This window comes from Buteo buteo, chromosome 14 (genome assembly GCF_964188355.1).
Source record: "Buteo buteo chromosome 14, bButBut1.hap1.1, whole genome shotgun sequence".
In the NCBI taxonomy this organism is placed as follows: Eukaryota; Metazoa; Chordata; class Aves; order Accipitriformes; family Accipitridae; genus Buteo; species Buteo buteo.
In genome coordinates, this window is record NC_134184.1 from 28,413,577 (window position 1) to 28,438,276 (window position 24,700).

At 40.9% G+C, this 24,700-nt stretch overlaps 1 protein-coding gene across 7 annotated transcripts in view; it reads right to left on the bottom strand.

Moving 5' to 3' along the window:
- Positions 1-24,700, bottom strand: part of ELF1 (E74 like ETS transcription factor 1) — a 92,216-nt gene that overhangs the window by 21,988 nt on the left and 45,528 nt on the right. For 6 of the 7 annotated variants that reach the window (XM_075046114.1, XM_075046119.1, XM_075046115.1 and 3 more), the window contains 4 exons: positions 17,990-18,300; positions 9,674-9,848; positions 1,733-1,840; positions 912-1,076 (listed from right to left, as the gene is read on the bottom strand). In XM_075046114.1, the coding sequence (XP_074902215.1) occupies positions 912-1,076; positions 1,733-1,840; positions 9,674-9,848; positions 17,990-18,061 (520 nt within the window). In that variant the 5' untranslated portion in view covers positions 18,062-18,300. Of the gene's footprint in view, positions 1-911; positions 1,077-1,732; positions 1,841-9,673; positions 9,849-17,989; positions 18,301-18,689; positions 18,911-24,700 lie in introns of those variants that run through there. The other variant, XM_075046117.1, reaches the window with a different exon arrangement.

The following is a 24,700-nucleotide window of genomic DNA, read 5'->3' on the forward strand; positions in this document are numbered from 1 at the left end:
TTCCCCAACATCTCCAGAGGCCAATGTGCTCTCTCTCTCTCACATAATGACTCCCAACATTTGGAAGTAGCAGCAAAAGTAGCAGCAAAAATGCACTCTCATTCAGCAGTATGGCTGGGTAGCAGGAGCCCTGTTGTGGAAGGCTTTTATTGCACAGGGGAACCTGTCAAAGTACTCACATGCTCTGAGTCAGCCTTAGGATTAGTTCCAGAAATGTAACTCTCTTGGTTTATTTTTCCTTTTTTTAAGTTTGTTGCAACAGCACCTCACATCTGCCTGCACTGCATGACACTTTTCCACCGCAGACATCAGCTTCAGGACCTCTGGTGGGGTCCACACTCAATCAGGGTGGGAAAACAGGAGCAGAAGGTCTAACACCACTTCATTACTCTGGCACAGCACTGAATCTAATGGAACATCACCTACCACAAATGGGACTAACACATACTATAGCATGCAGCTATTTAAAAAAACCTAAAATTAAACCATTCATATTTAAGAAAAGCTAAAAAACCCTCCTCATTCTCATCCCATATTCTGAACAGATCAAGTATCTTTAGTTGAAGCTAAATAAGAGCTAATTAAAGTACTTCAGGATTCACAGTTACAAAAGCTCTATAGCTTGTATTGCAGTTCTGCTCTGAGGAAGAAATTATAAATAGGAACAAGCAGAGATTCATGTTTCCCATGGGATAAGCCATCATTGCTACCTCTCCAACATCATTAGTATCTAAGCACCAGCATTTGTGCTCACACTACCCAGTAAAAGAACACTTTCTCTGTATGTCTAGCTGAGCCCACTCAGTTATTTTGGGCTGACACCCAGAATGGTTCCAGACACCCACAGGGGAGGCGAGCGTGCCACCCAGTGCTCTCCTACTCCACGCCGCTGTTCTCCAGTAGCATCTTACCTTTTTTCTTCTTTGGTTGTTCGAATTCTGGAGTCTCTGGTGATTCAGCGTAAGGGTCTGGTGCTTGGTGAACTTCCACCACCTCAGGGATCCCATCAAGCGTGACTGACACGTGTGTAATAGGAGCCACCATATCATCATCTTCAGTTGTGCCAAACATAGTTGCTTAAGGAAAAGGGACAACAGGAGTATTTTCACACAACCACAAGGACTTTGAAAAGGGACAACAGGAGTATTTTCACACAACCACAAGGACTTTGAAATGCTATTTTTTACAGCAAAAATTTAAACACAGAATGAAACAAAACTATGACACTTAAGGCCTTCATGGGAGAGAAGACTAGCTCATAATGGAATATATGCGCCAACAGTGTTTTACAGAAGCAGAAGCACTATTAAAATAGAACAATATAATGATAAAACCCACTCCCTCAAAAAGCACAATTATTTGGTGATCACACATTTTTATTCACATTTAAAGCAATCTGCAGATGTAAGTGTATATTCTTTTATCTTGACAACATAAACAGACTAATCCTCTATCAGCCAAACAAAACACTGCAATCTAAACTACCCAACTTCATTCACACCTTCCCTCTGTAATTTTTGATTCTTTCCTTACCTGTTCAACTCTGGCATGGCAATGAAATCCTTCATTGCATACAGCACTGGATTTCTGATATCCAAACTATGTACGTAAAGGCTACCTGGAAGCAAAACAATCTCACCAATTCCATGCAACCATGCTGCACTGAATCCCTCCTTCTTTCACAAATAAACAAGGCAAATACAGACTGGATTTGCTTTCATAAAAAACTTACTTATTCTTTTTTCATCCAACATAGGACCAGGGGAGTCCATATTGAGAAGTGCTTCAGCAGCCTCGATTGTTTCCATTGTTTCATCTCCATTATGACAAGATGCTTCAACTAAAAGCAAGTGAGAAAAATTAATTCTTAACAAGATACAAACTGGACTTAAAGCTTAACACGGTATTTATTCTTATTTCATTTCTAGAAAAAAAAAAGTGGTAAACACTGTCTTCTACTAGATGAGTAGTAACAGGTTAGCTGGGGAAAAAATGCACACTGAAATATTTATTTCATTTATTTAATACAGTACATTTTTCAGATTGTATGTATTTAAAAAATAACAAAACCAACACAAACCCTTTGTTTCTGCCTCATCTTTCTAACCCCTCTCTTTGCTGATCAAGCACATGCAGTAAAACCCAATACTCATGAACCCTAAGAAATATCACTACCACAAACAATATTCCAGACAGTATCCTTTAAAAAAGCAAACCTAATTTCATCTTATGTGGACCAAAAGAAGTGAATTCCATAATTAAGAGATGTTCACCAAAAATATCCTGTTATTTAGCCTGGAGGACAGAAAGGAAAATATTCCACAAGAGCACATGATCCGAAGGTGTAACTGAATTGTAAACCACTCAAATCCATGGGTATTACAGGTAGGGCTAACAGTGCAGGCTCCAGGAACACAGTGGAAAGTAAACCTAACACAGGAAAAACAATACAGAGGGCTGGCAAACTTTTCAAAAACTTTGACTACTAGACAATCTCTCATCAATCTCATGAGGGTGGTCATTAGACAAATCCAAAGCTCTTGAGCATTAATTTATAATTAAGGTCATCTGAAGCTACGCACCAAAAAAAATCCAATAAAATATCATTTTGCAAAATAACAACTGTCCAAGAAGATAATATTGGCTTGACTGGAGGAGTACCTTACCGTACCTTTAAAAAAAAAAAAAAGGATTTTTTTCAAAATAATTGTAGCATGACTAACAAGTTAGATGATAGTTCCAGCACCTGGTACTGTAAACCTGTAGAACTGTTTAACACGTTCTTTTAGAAATTACTCTTTGTTGGATGGAAATGCATGGGCCAGGCTGCCTCATCCATTAACACAAATCTGAAGCTACGTTGGGGAATTCACCTGCATCTATCAAAGCCGTACAAAGGGCTGCATTAGTATTCCCCTCCCTAGGACACCAGTGAACCTCAGTTACTTTCTCAGTCTGGTCATGAGTCAGCTTCACACCCTCTCTCCCTGTTTAGCTTTGAGGAATTTGGGGTGGGGCAGTCACAAAAAAACAAATAAAAAAAACCCCAGACAGACTAACTGACAGAGCAAGCAAAAATGCACGATAAAACACAACACAATGACCTTGCAACATCTCTTCTTCGCATAAAAGCAACAGGTTTATGCCAGATTTTCTATACTTTAAAGAAAAAAAAAAATCAAAATACCACAGTAACAACAAAGCACCCAGCTCACTAGCACTAAACAATCACACGATTAAAAAACCAACCAAGCAAAAAATCCCCAGTTTCACCCCAAATGTTTACAGCTTCAGCAATCCTATTATTAGGAGAGGTCAAAGACAAGTGCATACATTCACACACCAGCCCTAGCTCCTCCACCCAGCTGTGATTTACAGGCAGTGCATCGAGCTCAGGAGAAGCCTCCTTACCTTCCGGATTTTTTCTTGACCTTAGTCCTACCATGCCCCAAGTGTCAGAGGCTCAGGCTAAGACAGAATAAAGCAGACGGGTGTTGGGAACCCCTGACCCACACAGCAACTCACCCTGTTGTCTACAGGACCCCCTTCACCCCCCATCTTGCACAGATGTTCAGACAGTGAAGGATCTGCACCTTCTGGCTGACATCTCCAAAGAGGCTTAAGAAATGAGAAATGCAGAGCTGGGGAAGAGGACAGCGTGAAGAGAAAAAGGGAGGTAGTGAGTATGGACTAAGGTCCTGGCTTGGGAAGCCATAGAGCGAGAAGGGGCAGCAAACTGCTGACACTTTTGTTGCGCAGCTTGCTGGATCAGGAGCTCAGCCCCAGAGCATCTCAGCCCCGGGAGCCGAACAGCATCCCTAGGGAACGTCTGGCCAGCTGAGGAGGAGACAGAACCGAGGGCAGCCCATGGTCCACAGGCACGCTCACGCTCGGTCTGGCAGTGCCAACTGGCTCGCTTCTGGTTGTAAGTTTTATCTGGATGGGAACTTTTCATACCATCTACCAGCATAACGAAGACCACGATAAGGACGTCACCCTAAATATAGGCACGCAGCACTGCCAAAGCAGCTGTCACCAGTTCTGGCGTTGTTTGAATGGAAACAAAGGTAACCCGCCACGATCCAGCTCAGCCACAGCCATTGAGCAGGGCTGGTTTACGCTGCTACATACAATTTAAAAGCCAGCAGTGGTATCCCCGGGTTCTCAGTGCTGCAGGTGGGGAGGAGGGAGCAGCCGCTGTTTGCCCCTTCCCTGGCAAAAGCTGTACAAGGAGCAAACCCGCCTGCTTGCTTTCAGGTGCTGAGGTGATGGAGCAGCCAATTCTTCACTCGGAATAATGGCAGGCGAGGCAGAGGACTCCAGCTTTACATTGCTGTTAGACCGTGTGGCTAGAGATCGACCATCCGTATCCAAGACTAATCAAAGGAACTCTTAATAGTCATATAAATAATGTAAATGTAGACATTAATATAATTTGATGCTCACAAAAACTATAAGGAGCGCCAACTATCTGTCTATCCACAGACACAGAATGGCAAAAGTAAGTTTCTTAACTACATTAATGCGCATGCTAACACCCTTCAAGCCTCTTAGAAGATGACTTCACAAGGTGGTTTGAGCCAAATTAGTATTTCCCTGTTGCTGAAAAAAACAGGGCTGTGGTTCTTCCTCCCAACTCTGCCCCTGGTTCATGATCCAAATTCCTGTGACTTAACAGAAGCCAGGCTTCACGTTTTTTTGATTACGCAGTGAGACAATTTAGTTTTATAAAATGGCTGAAAAGAAGTTTTTGGGGTATTTCTGGGTTAGCAAGTTGAATTCCAAGAGCTCAAGAGCTAACACAAACAAGGTGTGGAGCACCGCACAGAAGAGATGGAGGGACACCCCTCTCTCCTACTAGCAGCAGGATCCTAATTCGCATCACTCCGCTTGAGACAGTGCTTGGAGATAACCAGCTCAACCACCAAAGGCAAGTTGGTGTCTGTTATTTTAGTGTTTCTCCTAATGTTGCAGAAAAGTATTCCTATCTCTGGCAGTTATGATACAGTCACAAATTTAAGAAGAAATGGGATGAAATAGCTCATTTGTTACACTTTGGCAAAGTCAGAGCTGAAAGAATGGTCGTGGGGGAGGTCATATCTGAGAAGCATCAGATTTCAAATGTTATCTTAAATGGTAGAAACTTTAAAAAAAAAGGAAAAAAGAGGGAAAAAGAAGGAAGGAAAAAAGGAAAAAGGAAAAAAGAGGGAAGAAAAAAGGAAAAAAGGGGAAGAAAAAAGGAAAATGGGGAGAAGAAAGGAAAAAGGGGGCAAAGAAAGGACAAAAGGGGGAAAGAAAGGAAAAAAGGGGAGGAGAAAAAAGAAAAAAGGGGGGAAGAAAAAGGAAATAAGGGGGAGAGGAAAAAGAAAAAAGGGGGGGAGGGGAGGAAAAAGAAAAAAGGGATGGGGGAAGGGAAAACCACACCCAAAAGTAACTTCATTTTTTTTCTCTCAGGGTACTCTACAAGTTCTTGTTTATCTGACTAAGCCACAAATGTAAGCCTCTGTATCTGCATGCCAATTACAGCCCAGTTACTGTGAATCGAGGTTCGCTATGAATCAGCACTCGCCGCTAGCGCAAGGCTTGCCCAAACACAGCTTTCTGCTCTTCTCACCTGGCGCAGGAAGAAACTGTGCCTCACGCTGGAAGTTCCCCACCTCAGTCCAAAGACCTGCTTTCCCTACTCCTGTCCAATGTCTTTTTTGAAAGCTTTACACCGCTTTCAACAATCCCGTCCTGCTCCCGTTGCTTCCCTGCTGGCCGGCAGCTCCGCAGAGTGTACAACGTGAGTCCTTGTCCGGGCCAAGATAAGGGCTGTGCTAGTCACAGCTGTGTTTAAATTCACTGCTGGTTTTACTATAGACAAAAACAGGGACGGCAGAGCCTCAAAATAACATCGGAAGAAATCTAAAGTTGCTAAAAGTAGAAAGAGAACCATTAAGCATGGACATAGCCCCCTTCTGCAGAATAGCTGGCTGTTAAATTTAAGCAATTGCTTTTTAGTACCAACTCTGAGCTGATTGTTAATGGACACTGGAAAACCGAGTTTAAGAACACAGGTATTTCAGGAGACCTACACATCACCCTTCATCTTCTTTTTTAAATAAGGCTTTGGAATTTGTAAAGAAAATTATGTCACTGGGGAGCTATATGAAAAAAACCTCACTGTTTTTAACCAGATGCTACGTGCAGCAGTGAGTAATTTCTTTACAAAGTAATTGAAACTGTACCCATTGTTTTTACAACTGGCATCTCGTTGACTCAAAATCCTCACGGATTAACACTATAAAGTTCAGTTTCCACCTAACTACTCCTTTTGACGTCTTTGTAGCGTCACAAATGATCACCGAAGACGCTGGGTTTGCGCAGGACTGCAGTACCTAACACCTCTTTGCCTTCATTCTCCTACCTGACCAGCTTGGCTTGTGCCACGAATGCTAGAGCTTCACTGAATGTACAAGCCAAATAGTACTGAACTTCGAAATGCTGTAAAATAAATTCTGAACTCGTTATTAAGCACCGTTATTGATCTGTGAAAATGCACACTTCCATGCTCCCTATTCAGACTACGGCACAGGGGATCTAAGCACAAATTTTCTGTCCTTCCTCTCTCATCCCCCCCCCAAACTGTCTTCAGTGCAGCCGCTACCCTGATCCCACGAAAACAACAGCAGAACAGGTGAACCACAAAATGGCGGAGTTTGATTAATTGTTATTTTTCTAAATTAAACTGGCCAGACATGACAAAGTTAAAAAAAAATAATAATACCAATTAAAAAATGTTTTCGGGAAGTTACATAATCCCATTAGTTCCTCCTTCCTGTGCACCTTATAACCATAATTAGTCACATTAATAAGGTACATAAAGTATAGCAAATTGTACCATCCTATAAGTTGGCATAGAATTTATTCTGCACAAAACGTTATCCCCTATATTTTTCAGAGAAAAAAAAATAAATCCGATATTCCCTTTAGAGATAAAACTTCATTCAAAGCCAAACACTACAATTTATTTTGTTAATCACCGTTTACTACATGATGGCTAATCATTTAAAAACCCGTAATATTGGCAACAAACTGACTATATAAATTGCCATCACAGTTTTTGCAGGGAAAAGTGCTTTTAAAGAGGAGGGCGATAAGGCAGGTCTGCCTATTCATTATAAAAAAAATTACAGCATGAGCATTAACCTAACTAAAAAGCTGGACGTTAGCCATCTTTCAGCAGGGTTTCATGTGAAACAGATGCTGTTATAGTTTTCTGCAGGTTATAATTCCTACTACAGTAAGTAATCACCAATGTGTGATAGCTGTGGTTTTGAAGGGCTGAAGCTACATCCTATAGATGGAAAAACCTACCAGTGTCCACCATTCTGCAGATAGATCCCTAAAAACTATTTGCTTCAGTTTCAGCAGACCTACTGCTAATTTATGTTAGTTCAGGAGAAGACAGAAACTTTATGTATGACAGAGTCATAAAACAGTACTGAAAAAACGGTAACTTTAAAAAAACCCAAATCTTGCATATTAAGCAGCTATTTCTCAGTAACGTTTAGTCACAAATGACGGTGGTTTCAGTTTCATTTTGCTGTGAACTTGAGTCTTACGAATATTTTAATGTGGAATTAGTACAATCTTCATAATGTCTGATCCTCTCTCAAAGGCATAACATGGAAGTGACTGAGAAGACTGGTACAAACTTCAAAGAGCAAAAGAACGCATTTCACTGTTGAGACCAAACACGCCCCACGGAAAAAATCAAGAAGGGAACTTCAAAGAAGGGAGGAAAGAAAAGCAGCTGAAAAATCGAGTAGGTGGGAAATTTCAGTTACGATTAGCCCCATTTCAGAGGCAGCCTACGGCAAGCTTTGCTTGAACCGCGTCTCTTCCGCAGCAGCAGCCTTGCAGCGCAAGCGGGCAGCTGCGGCCGCAGCTGATGCTTGCCTGCAGCGGTCAGGGAGGTGACGGGGTGCTCCTTCCCCAGTGTCCCCTCCTCACCTCCTGTGGGGTGCCTTCGCATCCCTGGGCCCCCGAATTCTGCCCCAAAATTCTGCCAGAAACCGGGGGCTGAGCTGCCAGTGCTGTCCGCTGTGCATCCCGAGCAGGAGCTTTCAGCAGCGGTGCTGGACCCTGCCCGAGCTTTTCCAAGGAAAGCTCACAGCATGCACAGTAGTTAGCAGGATGGAGAGTGTGGAACAGGTGATTAGTTAACATCTCCTTCACAACAATAATCTCTGCAAAGTGGCAGCTCTGGTTTTCTAAGGACTTTACCTTTAAAGAAAAGCAGACTGCTTGAACTACAATGGATGATGGGAACAATACCATACTTGTCTGCCTCCAAAGTATCCCAGAAACCCTTGGACACCATCGGTTACAAGGATTACATATTTTCAGTCTCTGGCAGCAATCTGCAAACGCTTCTCATGTGACCAGCAACAAAAAAAGCGTTAACAAGAGCATTCACAAAAGTGGAGTTTCACAATTACTCATGCAAGTAAAAATTCACGCACAATGTATTACAGTGAATATGGATTCATAAAAACAATCCACTATGAAAAATTCACACAGCCGCATTAAGTGGTGCTTAAGTAACACACTGAGGAAATGCCAGTTGCAGTGTGAATAATTAATATGAATAGCAAGTGAATACTTGGCAAGAGGTCTCAACTTGAAATAATGTTTAAGTATGTAAAACCTTCTTGAATAATCAGCTAACTTATTTGTACGGTCACAGTCTGTTCACAGATAATTCACTACTAAGAAAAAAAAGGAGTCATTTTTATTAGATAAAACCATTTACTGAGAACAGCTCATGTCAATTTACTCTGTGAACTGTTCCTGATGTCAAGTTTTGTTGAGTTTTGCTTTTGCTTTTGGTGGTAAAAGATTGTATCAGAGTATGCCTTTGGAAATGTCAAAAGCATGATTGAAACCAGCAAGCTGTCTCCAGCCCTGGAGACAGTCCAGGTGTGAAGCCTAATGGCTGAAAGAAGATGCAGAAACAGATCCTCTCTCTGTGAAATATCTACCCCACCTTTCAGACTTGTTCTGCAAAAATGCTTCAAATATGTGCGTTCAGTGAGGGGTTGTTTTTTTAAAATATGTGTCACATATTTGAGCTTTCCTCCTTTTTTTGTGTTTTGGGCTACCTTTCTAACACAATTTACACAGAACATCTCTATTTTAGGCATTAATCATTATTAGAGGTCCAAAACGACTACTATGCTGAGAATACTTACATCAGTAAGTCACAATAACGTGTACATTTTATGGCTAATTGTATACCCTCAGGAAGCTAAAAGCAGTACATCTACTCAAACTGCATATTCCTGCTTTTTGGTATGTACATTTACTTAGGTACGTACCAACCATTAAGTAAGAGCAAACAAGTCCTACAAAGAGCAAAGAAAAATCTTGTTGGTACTCTGAGCAGGACCCTGTCTTCTTCTCTGTTGATGGATGAAACTCTTGACAGTTATCAGCTGTGCAGCTGGGACTGCAAGCTACCTGCTAATAGTATTAATGATATTTTCTCCGTCTTGTACAGAATTAACAGCATTCAATACTACTATAATTTTGTTTCCTGTTGGTTTCTGTCATCAAGCTTTTTTCTACCATTAGCCACAGCCATCTTGGTGCAAAAACATGACGCAGAAATGTTTTTATTGCCAACCTGTGAGGGTGATATCATCATCTTCTATGATTTGCTCTTCTGCGACGTCCAGAGAGCTCTCAGTGATCATGTCACTAGGTTCATCCACACAGGTTAAGCCAGAGTAGTTATGTAGAAGGTCCGCACTAGGAACATGCTCCACGATGACAGCAGGGAAAATAGATGGATCACCAAGCTGGGCGGTAGGAAAAAAAATAATTACAATAATGGTAGTTAGACTACATCCAATCTAACCACTTACTGATTAATACTTCAGCAGACCTATACTCCATCACTTGAAGATGAGTACAGGAGGGAGTACCAAATAACAAGGTGATTTTTAGCACATAAAACCAAGTAGCAGCAGTGTCCCATTATGGGCCAGAGGCAGAATCTCACTGTAGTATCTAATACATTGACTTCACTCCAGTAGGTAATACCAGACTCTCACGACATCATTCTGCAGCATAAAAGCTGACAATACAGAGGAGTGGCGCAGCACAGTAAATGCTAAACTTTGCTGGCAATAATACTGGGCAAGCAACTTGCTGCAAGTACCTTAATCTTCTGCTCTTCCCATCAAGCTGGGGGTGAGGGAGTCCTGTGGCTGTCAGGACTGGACGCAGCTCTCACAGGCAACAAGTTTCCCATGAGACCCTGGTTGAAGATCACTATTTTAGAGGACACTTGCTACAAGAGCAAGGGGCGTAACAGGGAGTGCTTGATATACGTGCCGTAATACTTTCCCTAATTCTTACGGCTTTAGTCACTTGACATTACTTCCTCCCCGCTTTCCTTCCTAAGTCTGCTTTCAGGCATGACCCTTCTGTCTCGATGGTTATTTTGCATCAGATACAGAAAAAAAAGAGGCAGCTGGGAAAACAGAAATCAAGCTGACTGGTAGTAATAAATAATAAGATGCACACTCTCTGAAAAGGCAACCATTCAACAGGAAGAGGTTTTCAGAAAATACCATTTACTAGAGACACAGTATTTTCCAAAGCAAGTCTTTTAAAATGTCATTTGCAGGAAGAAAGTCATAGCTGATGATAGCAGAGCAGGCTCAAAGAAAGTCTAGTGTAACTCTAAGGTTCTCTCACTATAAAAATAAATCACATTATGAATGTGGCAAGCTTAAAAAAAAACACAAAAGAAAACAAACAGTTGCTAAAACATGTTTCTGAGAAACCCAGTATATGTACATTTGGTCTCACCCTTCACAGAAGATCACAGATATGCACGGATCAAGCAGTTTTTTTTATTTAACCACACAAGAAAAAAAAAAAACAAAACAAAAACCATATGATTATGAGCTTGCTAAGGGATTGCTCATGTCACACAGTCTTGCCACTACACACACCGCCACCAATGGAAAATGGTATCAGAGCTATTGGCTCAACACAGACAATGGCTACAGGAGTAAGCCTCTCCTAGGGAAGTCTGGAATGTAAATACTGAAAGTAGAAAGTGCAATTAGAAGTTTTAAAAGACAGTAATTACCACTTTAATTTGCTCTGTGTTTTGTAAAACATGTCTCAACAACTGCGGTAAAGGGCAATCAGGAAAATAGGAAGAATTAAGAAACAAAACTAGTATTTCTATAGGCTTTTATCATGGACAGTCTGCTAAACAAAAAAAAACAACAAAACCAAAAGCAAAAAACCCAACAAATAACGTACCTACTCTACCAAACATAAGCTTCAAAATAGAATAACATGGCAGAGATCAATAAAAACAAACAAAGGGCAGACCAGTTAGAGCCCTCTTGTGCAATGACGTTGCCAGATGATGGGTGTATATCGAGTCAAGCAATGGGACAGCTGCTACCCCACACCTTTGCGGCCACCTCTGTCCAAGGTTGCATTTTGCCGGGGCTGAGAAACCAGGAATCTCTGGTGGCCAAGAGGTCCCTGCTCCTCCTCAGAAAGAATCGTGTTCACATTGTGCATCCTGTTTGTTTCCTGACCCCAACATGCCTGATCCTATTTGCTTCCAGGCAAGAATAAACAGACAGATTTCACTAAATAAAAGCCATATCAATTAAAAAGATAAAGCACTGTAAAAAAAGAAGAAAAAGAAAATATCGTATGTATTAAAAAAAGGGTTTATTTTCAACAATTTGTTCCATAAACTAGAAGGAAGACGGTCCATTACAGCCTCATTACTGAGATACAATTCATGCTCTAAAAATGGTGTAAATACCTCAATTTCAGTAATATGACACAGTATATAGCTTTTCGGATGTAAGTTACATATATTGTACATCGATATATGTAACTACATTAAAAAAAAAAAAAAAAAAAAGGATTACATACATCACTCCACTCAGGCTCCTGTCACCTGCAAGCAGGAAGAGTACATGCTTTCCAAGTACCTGTTCAGTATTCTACTGAGCAGGTAAAAACTACGGATTTTAGGTAGGGAAGATGCAAGTAAGAAGACTTCAGTCTTCTCATCCTGCTCTAGTTCATAGACACTAAGGGTGAAGTTCATCTCGCCTAACTTCAGACAGCTGTGGTGCAGGCACTTGGACTTGAGCTGGGAACTCCAGGTTTCCTTCAAAGCCAACAGAGAGAAATGGGTATTTCTAGGGCACAATTTCCCTGCCCAGTTTTAGGCTCCTGTGCTACGATCGGATGAATCATGCCCCCAAAACGCCTATTCCTCTCCGTTGATGAATGGGTGGAGGCGTTGGGGTGTCTCTTTCTGACGTAGGTGCCCGTCTCCTACACCCTCATCGGCAAACGGCCAGCTGCCCCCCCGCCACGTCTTCCTCCCCGCTTCTGCCGTGCCACCAGCTCGATAGCTGCAGCGTCTGTAGATATGTTGATATTGAGTTGCCTGTGCTTATGATAAGCCTCGTGTTAGCTTCTTCTGGATAAAAAAATTACTCTGGCTCAGCACCATGCTTCTCTAATGACTGACACTCGGGTCCCTGACTTGGCCTCCGAGAGGCAAAACCACCTCCAGCTCTGCTGTTATTCTTTAGTGGGGACCAGTCATAAAAAACTGTTTCAGAATAATACATGAAACACAGATAAAACCAACCAATTGTCACATGTTTTCAGCTCAGTTTCTCAAAGCCCTATTTATATTACAACCTACTCGTCACTCTGCTGTGAAACCTAATTACAAAAGCCCAAGCAGCCATGTGTTACTGAAACACGCTTCCCCGCTAACCAAAATGTTTCCCGTGGTACTGAATAGTGCTGCTGTCACGCACTTCAGCAGCAGTTGGTTTGATCTGTATGATCAGATGTGATCTGCTCTGCAAGGTTAAACTGTATTTTGACCATGTCTAGAAACAACCATCATACACATATTCCAACACGGTCACTGTGTCTGCCCACAGGCAGAGAAACCCATGGCAGGGGAATACCTCGTCACTTGAACTCGGCACTGGACCGTTGCTGACACACTGCACTTCCAAAAGACAAGAAACAAACAGAAAAGCATTCACTTGTGGTAAGACACTTCAAATGTGGTTTTCTTTAAATTAATAACAGCCTTCAACTGGAATAGTCAGAGTAAATAGCACTTCTTGTGGCCTTTTATTTTAAAACCATTGTTACACCTGCTTCCAACTCATACCTTACGGAGGTACAATATGCAGAATTTCTTTCCTGCCATGGCTTTGAAAAAGCAAAGGCTGGAACAAATATGTAATATGCTTTCAGAGAGAAAAGCATTCATGCAACTGCACACAAATCTAATTTGAAATGCATTTTTGCAGAAACCATCATCACTTTTTTGTACAATATTTGCAACTGGTTATGATTTCATTCAGTTTTAAAAGCTACTACTAACATATGCTGATGTATATATGACTGTTGAGATGCAAAAGCTCACCTCGGTTCTTCTACCATGTTCTTGACTTCACTGAAAGTGCCTGAATCCCAATTGAGAGCCAAGCTAAAGCTTCCTGTAGCTCTGTTGTTTTAAGACACAGGAATAACTTTGTACACATTTAGAACTGCAGAAGAGCCCTTGTTTACTATGGCTCCCTTGATGCTAGTGTGTCATGAGAATTACACACAGGGAAAACATTAAATTAAGGACTAGAAGGTAGTCATTCGATTAAGACAAATTATCTCTCTACTAGCAAGATCACAAAGTAATTTATTTCTAATACAAAGGTGGCTCTATGTGCACTAACAAAAAGGAAGAGTGCAAAGTATCCCAAAATTCAAAAACCAGTCCCAAATTAAAGTGTCAACAATGATTTTCGAGAAATCAATACATAAATCCATAGAAAAACAATTTGTGTATTTTTTCCTTTTGCCTACTTCTGCTGCTTCATCTTTCTCATGCAAAATATAGTTAAAATGTGACACCGTAGCTGTGCCAAAGCTTTGCTTGGCTTCAACACATCTCCCATGTCTGCTGGACACATGAAAGAGTTGAGCTACTGCTGCAATCTTCCCAAGTCTTACCCACCAAATTCCTCACTGTAGTTTATCTACAAACCAGTCCTATAGACCAACCTTTAACAATTCGGAGGAGTGCAAAGCTTCAGACAGATGCTGAAGTCCATGGAAGGTCCCATGAGCAGGTCCCTGAAAGCATCGGTCATGCTCCATGACCCCCTGAAAACTGAACCCTGCCCTCCTCCGGGGGCCAAAGGCAGCAATCTTCCCTCCTGCTCTCAAATTCTTCTTCGGTGTTTGACATGCTGACAAGGTGTTTCTTTTTTTCTCTGAGAATTTTCTCATCAGCTGTCGCTAACTGACAGAAGATCAAATCACCATCCTGGTTAAGGAAATGGAAAATAAGGAAGGGGATTTCTTCTGCTCTGGAGGTACTGCCTTCTCATACTACAAGTCCTCTAAAGAAGAAAACTTGTCCCAGGAATATGGTGACTAGCTTCTAACTGGTGTGTAATAAATTTTGTGCAAGTGATTGGTGGGAAGAAAGGCATGCAATAGATAGGAGCAGGGAAAAGCTACATAGGGAAGAAAAAAAAAAAAGGAAAGAAACCTCAGTGAAAAAAACCTGTTTTTTTTTAACAGAGCAACAGAATTCAGACTTGCAATACAGCTGGCCATTTATTTTTTTTAAAAAAAACTAAACGAAACTAGGCAAAGTGACTTTGTTGACTAGAAAAATGGGCTTCGGTTTTCTCTTGCTGAAGGTTCCTGTGCTAACAGCAAAGGCAGCCTCTTGACTTTAAAGGCGTTCCCACGGCCAGCATCTGAGAAATTACCAAGTTTCACAGAGGGATGCTGGAAGCAGATAAATACCACTTGCTTTCCTGGGGTAGACAACCTCATTACAGACCTCACAATCATTTCCTTAAAGTCTTTGTAAAACTGCAAGTGAATAAGGGGGGGGACTTTCTGCAGGAGCTGGAAATAGTAAAAAAAATGTACACCTTGGCCTTGACCAGGTGACTTAATGTTTCAGAAAGCCCACAGCAACACCACGGAACGTGGAAGAGCAAACCAAGGCACGAGAAGACAGTGCAGAAATCACAGCCCAACCTAAGGGCTTGGAGCCCTCTTCCTCAGAAGAAGGGAAGAGAGAAACATCCCTCAGAGACAGAAGGTGTCTTCGGGCACAGGTTACTCATGCTTCAGAGCCACTTGAGCATCATGCTGGGGACCCTGCTAGTAATTTAAGGGTTGCGATGATTCAGCGTGTCCCTAGCATCATTTAAAACTTCCTAGTATGGATCCAGCCTCTGTGACTGCTTTTATCTAGCTTTTTAAATCAAGAATGTCCCAATCAATTATCACGTTAACTGTAAGTTAACGAAGGGCTAAATGAAAGACATTGAGAGGAGAAGCTGCAGACGTGAAGAAAAGCCATTTTAGGCAGTGGCACTGACTCAGCCAAAGCCTTATGTGTGCACTCTCTCTCTCTCAAAAAGGAAAAAAAAAAAAAAAAAAAAAGACAAACCATCTATTTAACCATGACCTCTGACACACAGCAGCAGCCAGGTTATCAGCATTAGTGCAAGCCACTTGTTCCCTTCTCAAAATTACAAGGGTATTTTCATCCCATCTCTTCCTCACCATACATGCACAATGCGATAAATGAACACTCCAAGAAAAAAAAAATTAAAAATCCTATTTTCTAAACTGAAAAGGATAAAGCTGATAAGAGAGAACCTTTCCCGTTCACACGGGACCACGTGATTGAGTCCCTCCCATTGGTGTCTGCCACTGGCTGAATGCTTACATTTGCAAATGGACTGTTCATAATTTATGGTTGTTTAACTAAGACTTAAAAAAAAAATAATTAAAAAATAGCCATGAATTATGACTTCCCTGAAATACTGAGCATAGCTACCATCTAGACCCCAAATCTTTCCCCACAGCTGTTCCATGTCCTGACAACTCTTGGCACAACAGGGCTCCAGGCAAAGTTTGACAAGAAAAAAAGCACCAAAGTTCTTGCAGTGCCAGCTTTTGGGGGTACTGCAAAAATAATTATCCAAAGATCAGTTAACTGACACCTTTGTATAAATATGTCACCTTTTGTATACTGATGAAGCTCAAAAAATGCTTTTGACCAACACAGAGCACTTCCAGAGCTAAAATTTTTGCAAAGTACACAAATGGTGTTAACCCATCCCTAAATACAACTAATCTGTCCAGAATTTAAAAACTTCAGGAGTAGCAATAGCCATAGCAATGGTTCCTATGTTGTAAGAAGCAGATCGACCAGGTAAATGCAATAACCAATCTTTGGGGTTAACATTATACTATAAATCCTTGTTTGAGCTAAATGTTGCTCCAGCTTCCCAGATCTTTCCCTATGCAGGACTCCTTTTCTACCACTGCATATTTAAGATCTACCTTTGTGCAGCCAGCTAGCTGGCTACCTGCATCTCTGACATCTGAGCCGAGTCAACCCAGTGATTTAAGAGGAGCTTGCATCTGACTGTTTGCAGCGATGGACCTTCTGCTATGCACTCTCCCTCTTTGGCCTTTTGCATCTTTGATTTCATCACCTTTAGGGTATGCTACAGGATGCTGCCTTCCCTTAGGCTCCATCTGGAGTAGGATTTATTGGGGTTATGAGATAAACGCCAAGGTTGAGTTTGTTCTGGAGCTGAAGCTAGCTCTGTTTAGGGAGGTTTTACTGCCCTGTTGAGTGTATTTTTGAAGTTTTTCAGGTGAGCATCTGAAGAAATTGCAAGAGACAGAATGCATAGCTAACTGAACAAACCCACGTTTGCTTGCACTACCCCTTCCAGAAACCACACCGAAGTAGCCCTCCCCATCTTAATTCTCCCCTCTCCCATTGGCTTGTACAGTAAAGCCAGCAACGAACAACAAACAGAGGCAATAAATAAGGCTCGTTTTCAACTATGTTTGTGCAATTCCCATATCTAAATCCCCAGGCTACCACAAGCTCTGGAAAAATACAGGGAAGGAAGTTACATTACTAGTTCCACCCAAAACTGAGTTAGCACTTTAGACAGACAACACTTCAGTTCATTGAAATGATCGCATGACTCTGACAGCAGAAACAGGCGACTGACCCAGCCAGATATTAGGCCATACAGAAAACCCAGAGACAAGATTATAAAGCCAAAAGCATTTTTGAAAGAGAGGAGGATAAATGCTTTTCACATTCACAGAAAGAGGAAGTTTGTCATGGCACTTCTCAGCCCTTTAAAAACTGTCTCTCTACAGTACCCAGACACCTAATTTCTTGTTAATAAATGCAAAACCTTACTATTAAACACCACCTATAGAGAAGCTGCCTGATTTCTACAATAGGAATCCTTCACTGAAGCCTCAGGACTCACAGGATGTGGTTTAGATAATCAACACCTAACTGAGAGCCTCCTCAGATAACAACAGACATATTTTCCCTGCAGAGTAAAGGAAACCAATTTGAATTACTTTGAAGCTTATTTCTGTATAGCCAGCATACAGTAACACAATTTAGAAACCAATCCGTATAAAGCAGTGAGCAGGTACCTACTGCTACTTCTAGTCATTCATAGTGCAACCATTACTTTTATTCAGAATGTTATCCTAGCACACTAGGAAAGTTAAAACTATTCTCAAATACCAGAATCTGGGGAATTCTGCAGCACAAATGGATGGATTCTACTGGCACAAATCAGCAACACACGAAAAACATTTTCAGAGGAGAATGTCTCTGCAATACTGCAGAAATTGTAACATTTCAACCGATTTCTGTTCTGCCCATGCAAGTTACAGGAAGCAACAGGAAGCTTTTGAAACAGCACAAAGATCTGCTGCAACAATAATGACCTCAATGTTTGCTTTTTTGAGTTTTACACATTTTTTTCCTCATGTTTTCATAATATTCCTAGCACCAACTTGCACAAATATGGTTTCTCACACCATCCCATACCTGCTGCTCATCCTCCATGACGTTGCTGGCAAATTCAAACACAAGCTCATTCTGCTGTACAACTGCTGCCATAATAACGCATTCCCAGGTCTCAGCTCCACATAAGAAGAAAAGTGTTCTTGAATATGAAAGAACGGAGAGTGTCACCAAGGTCCAGCTGGGCAGAAAAGCAGGATCATGAAATGAATCAAGTATCAGCGTTCGTATTTCTTAGATCATCGGTGTTCCTGCGTTCTTCTCTTCTCAAAGAGAAACAAACCAAGGCGAAATCCTTTCCTGAGTTGTTCTTGCCACCTCAATAGCCTTTATCACTGTGGAGGGAAAAAATAAAAAATTTGTAATTAAGAAATGATTGCTTTAGCTATTTCAAATAGTAGCAGTCACAATAAAGCTTGCTCCAAACTGTAACTGTTGTATCTAACTCCAAGGAAGTCAGACACCTTTGTTATCTTCAGAGGTATGACTTTTACTGGTTAATACAGGCGAATTTTCATTCCCTTAGAGAGAAAACTGTTTCAGGAAGTAAGACATGAGTTTCAAAGTGTTTCATATTAAAAAGCACGAGACTAAGAAAAGGTTACAAAAGTTAGCAAAAAGAAAATCCATCTTTTCATTTGATTCATATATGCAGTTTTCACATTCATTAGTAACTCTTATCTTTAAGGTATATTCAAAGGAAAAATAGAAAACCCAGACTGACCTACTCAGCTGTAGGATATCTCAAGTATATCACCTTTCTTTTTCACACACAGTTCAAATTTAGCAAAGTCGTTATTTTGCAAGTAAAATGCTCTAGATCCTGATTCCCACAGTGTCAAACAGATGAAACCAGTAAATAAATTCTTTGTACAATACAGAGAGTCCTCGAGTTCCTACACGAAGCAGATCTTCAGCTTCTTCTTAAAAATGCACTGTAAACGTATCCTTATCTCTACCACAGGCTCGCAAGCAGCCGGAAGGAAACAGCCCTGACCACGTCATGGCAAATTAGAACAGGCAAAAAAACTGCACGATACAATAGCAAAGAAAAAAAAATTATATCCCAAACTATGGAATGTAAACAGCTTCACTGGAGGGATGCATGCCTACATCTCCCACGTTTTCATTTACTCATCAGCACCAAAGGTAAACATGGTTAACATGAGCTTACAAAGAGGTATGCTATGTCACTTCTGATGAAAAAGGCAAGCACAAAACGTAATCTTTTTATATGACTGAGGTGACCAATACATTAATAAAAAAATCTACCATTTCAAAACAATAACAGAAACAGGTGTCTAAAATTAGGAACCTAAGGAAGTTGATGCCTAGGAATTTAAATCCATATGTTTTTAAGGAAGAGAAATGTTTGGTGCCTAGCGTTTTGATCAAAATCGTTTAAACTGCCATTGATTATGGGCTGCTGTGACAGAAGAATAAGAAACAGAGGTCTAACCTGTACCCATCTAGACTGAGACCCCCAGGAAAGCCTCTGGGCGATTTCAGTGCCATTGGTGAGGATTAACATCTGCCTTCGTACAGGAGGTTTAACTTCACCTTGTTTTTGCAGTAGGCTGAAACTCAGAAAAAATGAAGGGCATCTTCCTCTCCCCAATACCATGCAATTTAATTAGGGAGGATCATGTCACAGGGTCATACTCCCTCACTCTAGGAAATGTAACAGCTGTTTTTCCCATATAGATTGTGGTATTCCCAAATTCCTAAGTAGTGATGGCAGAGCATTCAAGTATTTATGTCACTAGATCCTACCCTTCTAAGAAATCAGGAAACCCAAGATTATGCAAACAGGAGAACCTCCCCAACTTCCAAAGCGTGCTTTAATTAGCTGTTAAAGGGCTCATAAAACTAGCCACAACCCTGACTAGATGATATTTGCATTAATGAGAGCTACATGCATGAACAGAGAAGGATGTGCTTTGGAACCATGACTGTTCAACCTCAGCCCTTGCCATTTTGCAGGATGACCTGAATAGTTAACAAGGCTTTCTCTGTACTTCAGCAGAGCTATAGCACTGAAAGGATTACATGCAACCACATAATCCTGGGTAGCTTCCCTAAATGTAATTATTTGGCCCCGCCTTTTAGAAGGTAAGAATACAATTAAGAAGTTACATACACATGCCAGCACAGTGGGACTAAGACCAACTTGTCCCATCCGAGACTCCTACCATCCTGTATGCCAGCGTGAAAATAAAGTACATAGTCATATAATGTACAGTTTAATATTTCCTACAGACAGTGATTGAAGTGGGTCAATCTATGTCAATAGGTACATACCAGATCTTTCAGAAGAGAGGACAGATATGGAAATTTATTTAAGTACAGCTTCTATTTTGGTTACTGCCTCCAAATAAATTGTAACTCTCCAATAAGATGAAATAATAGTATTTTAAGTCACTCCCTCTAATCAGTGAAGAGTAACTTCACTCCAAAGGATTACTGGGTGAATAGGAGAACTGCCTCAGCTTCCAAATTGAGACTTATTTTGTAACAGGGGTTAAGCTAATTGTCCAGGGAGAACCAGAGCCAGAATACAGCAAAGACTTACAATCATCTCCGTTACACTAATTGAAGCCACATGTATGAACAGACTACAAGTTCTTAAGGTCTGGTAACTTTCTAGGGTCAGTAACAAATAACAGCATCAATGTAAAATCAGGATAAATGCGTGTTGGGGACTCAGGCTACCTAGTAAACTCATGAAGTATAAGGAAAATTGGAGGTACAGCCACTGTAAGACAGATTTACAAGTTCCCTGCATGCATTGGGAACTGGTATATTCTTCCATTAGTGCCAGGTCATTCATTATTCTGTAAAATATTTATATTTTACAGTAGATACTACAATACCAAGATGCACACTAAATGCCTAAGATCAAAAAGCTGTGGCAGCAAACTTACTAAAAGCCATAAAGAAATCCTTCCTTACTTTTTATTTAACCCCCCCCCAACAAAACCCTCAATGCAAAACTAATCATCATGATTTAATATAATTTAAGAGACTGCAGCAGCGTAATGCATTTGATCCCAAAGGGATCCACACAAACACTACTTAGAATAGTCACACTTTATGGTAGCATGAAGTTCCTCATCATCTGATACTGTTGCAGGAACAGACATTCAAAAGCTGTTTTACCAATTCAGCACCAGGGTGACACAGTGATATAAGACTATATAGCAGACTGGTCCTTCCCCCTTACACCCTCTCCCCAAAACCTCCAAGAAATCTATAAATAAATTCAAATGATACCTTCTTCTTACAAGAAAAGAAACATGTAACCTCAACATTACGACCAAAGTCAAAGACAAGTAAGTCAACAGGCTTTAGTGAGCCTTTACATCTAACCTTATAAAGGTCAGGCACCCTATTATTATTTACAGGAAAATTTTCACTACTTCTTTAGCGGTACATGGTAGTAGCAAATGATCTACTGGGCAATAACAACATGGCAAAATAATGCAAAAGTACTTTCCTTTAACCCATGTCACTTTCTCTGGCATATAGAAAACAAGAGCAGCTTTTCACAGAAGCCAGCACAATTCTAAACCAGCTATATTTTCCTCCACATCTATTTTTATAAACTGTGCTTTCATTATTCCAAGTATCACAGGATCCTGCTGTCTATAGGCTAACACAAACATGACTATTGTTTTTGCTATATAATGCCACTTATCCCCCTGCCTGATTTTACATACATCTGTGATTAGAAAATAAGTTATTTGCAAACAGCATAAAATGCGTAAATTGTATTCACATGCACAATAAGCTCGACTACATACAAATAGTCCTGGGAGAAAGGGAACCCAGTATATATTAGCATAAAATTTACATCAAATTTTCAGAACTACAGAATAAGTCAGGTTTTGCTTTCATTTTTACTAATTGTTGTAGAAACCTATTATCAAAAGCAATATTAAGACACAGCAATGTAAACAAACATCTTAATTTTGCTTAATACTTGAAACTGAACATACAAATAAATTATTTCAATCCCTCTGGAAATTCCCCTCCTCTGCTGATTTCAACATTTAGAAACAACCTCCTCAATCAGCCTGTCAAAAAGCACATTCAGCCAATTTAACCCTTAGTCCACTGCTACTCTGGTATCCCAAAAGATGCATTGGACGACTCCTTCCAGCTAGACATCACAACTTTTTTCCCCACTGCTCTTCACCGTATATAGCCCTACTTAGCCAACTCAATAAAGCTCCTAAGAAATACCTCCAGAACCAATGTTTTTGATCCCAACAGTGAAGTTGCAATAGTGCAACTAGGCTCCAACTTGGAAGTAACAAATCCACAATTTCTCCTTCAACTCCGGACAATATGAGCCAGTGTAGCCCCTACTGCCTTAGCATTCAAGCACTGTAATGCAGAACACTGAAATAACACAGCAGCACCACAGTGGAGCAGGTGGAGCAGGCATCAAAGTGCCGGGCACAAACCCAAAAATTTGCTGAAGAAGCTCAGCTATAAACTTGGAAGGCTCAAGTCTTGGTACTTGAGAGCATCCCAGCTGAGCTGACAGATACCTCCAGCAAGCTACTGGATCCAGTCCCATTTAGGGTTACTGAAGATGACTGTAAACATCCTGCACTGCCTTTTTTTGTGAAATTAGTAAGATCATTCGTACATTTAAAATTAAGAACCAGCTTAGCTGCTTTAAGATTCAAATGCAGATCTGAATCCCGAGCTATTACTGAAACAGCTCAACTCATTTAGCATGGGGACAAATGACTTGCGATTGAAATTTCCCATTGATTTTCTAAGACTGCAATATTAGCTCTAGCCTAGAAGTGTCAAAAGTTGTGACTTAACAGAAATGTAAAGCTGCATTCTGAACATCATCTTGGATGAGGGAGGAAGAGGAGAGTGAATGAGAGGAAAGGGAAGTATAAAGACATCACCTGGAAATTTTGGACTGAAGGACTGAAAACCATCCTGGGCGAGGTCAGACAAACACATGGATGGTAACTGCACCATTTCACTCAAGTTTCTAACTCCTTTCTACCAGTGGAGGTTAAGGATGGATCAAGGCAGAGCCAGTCCACCCTCTGCAGAGCTGCATCTTTTTAAGATACTGTGCTAGTAATACATTGTAGAGTCTGGTTTTCTTAAAAAGGGGGGAAAAAAATCACAGTTGTCATATCATAGAAATCCCAAACCCATGGTGATCTTTATGGTCCACACTAAGCATAAATGCTAACAATAGAGTCTACTGTGGCATTCTTCATGGATTGATTATTCCTATTGAGTTATACGAAGAAATTGCACAGAACAGGGTCTTTGAAACATGTCCTTAGACCCGGGGCATCTGTAGTTGACACAATGACAAGCAAGAACAAGGTAATATATGTTACTTGGCACAAGAAGTTTCTGAAGACTCAGTATTTCAACTACTCACACAAATTAAAGGAGATAGGAAAACAACATGGTAAGGGTATATCACCGAGCAAGGAAAGCAACAGCGTAAGGAACAGCCTGAAATCTTCTGAAAGCATCCACGCTGCCTAGGGGAAACCGTGCAAAAAGCAGCTGACATAACAAAAGTCAACAGAGTGACCTTTGCTGAGCTTTCGTTAAGGACAGAAATCATCGGTATCAATAAATCCCTGTTTTGCAGCCAGGCTGGAAACCAGCCTTTGTCACCACAGGCTCTGGGCTCTCAGTACATATACAGCAAGGAGGACAGAGAGTAAGAGGGTTCATCTGTTAAATATAAACAAGCATTAAAAAACCCCACAAAACAACCAACGAATTGGCACGCAATTCAATTAATACAAAAGAAGTGAAATGAACTACCTCTTCCCTTAATCTCACATAAAAGCACGTTTACTCCAAAGAGAGCAGAAAGCACAAATGCAAGCAACAAGCTCTTCTTTGGCATCACCAAAAAAAATTAATTAAAAAAAATCACATTTTCATCTTTTATTTTCTTTTTTTTTTGGCAACTATGTCTTTTAACCCGAATATTTAATATGAGGCAAGATTCTTTTCCAGACTATTAACAATAACGGCTCCAGCACTGTTTACAGACTCCCCCACCCCTGAAAACCTTCCTCTTCCTATCTCCCATGTTCCCTGATACTTTTTAAGTCCCTTTTATTTAGCACATTTATATAACACAGCTGTTGTACGCAAACGCAGCAACCCAGCAGAGCGCTGCTGGGAAATCTGAAGAAAATGACAGTGTGGTTGAGGCTTTCTTTCATCTGTATCCTCTCCTGCCAGCATACTCAACCTGTAAAGGTAGCCCCAAATCAGTGTAGGTGCATAGACGTAGAGCACTGTAAATAATTGATTTATGCTGCAGCAACAAAAGATCAGACTACCACCGAAAGGCCAGTCCTAAGCATCAAGCTAAGAGATACTGAAGCAAGGCAAGCTCTCCCCAACTCTACTACTGAAGCTCTCGAGCTCTGAATAAAGTATCTGAACATCTGCTAAGATAAAGTGCAAGCCTCCCTTATCTGATCAGGCAAGAGAAAGGACACGCTGGGTTTTAGTCACCTCTCCGCAAAGTGTTTGCTCTTGCAAAGTGGAGCCAACTCAAGAGGAACAGTTAGCTGTGACTTGCCCTAAAGCAAGGGAGGAAGGGCGCTCCAGGGGAAAGCAAGGGTCCAAATCCTCTCCTCTGCTTCCCCATTCCCCTGAGAAGAAAGTAACTGAATCTTGCATTTCCGTAGGTTGGTGCATGGTGTAAGAAGAGGT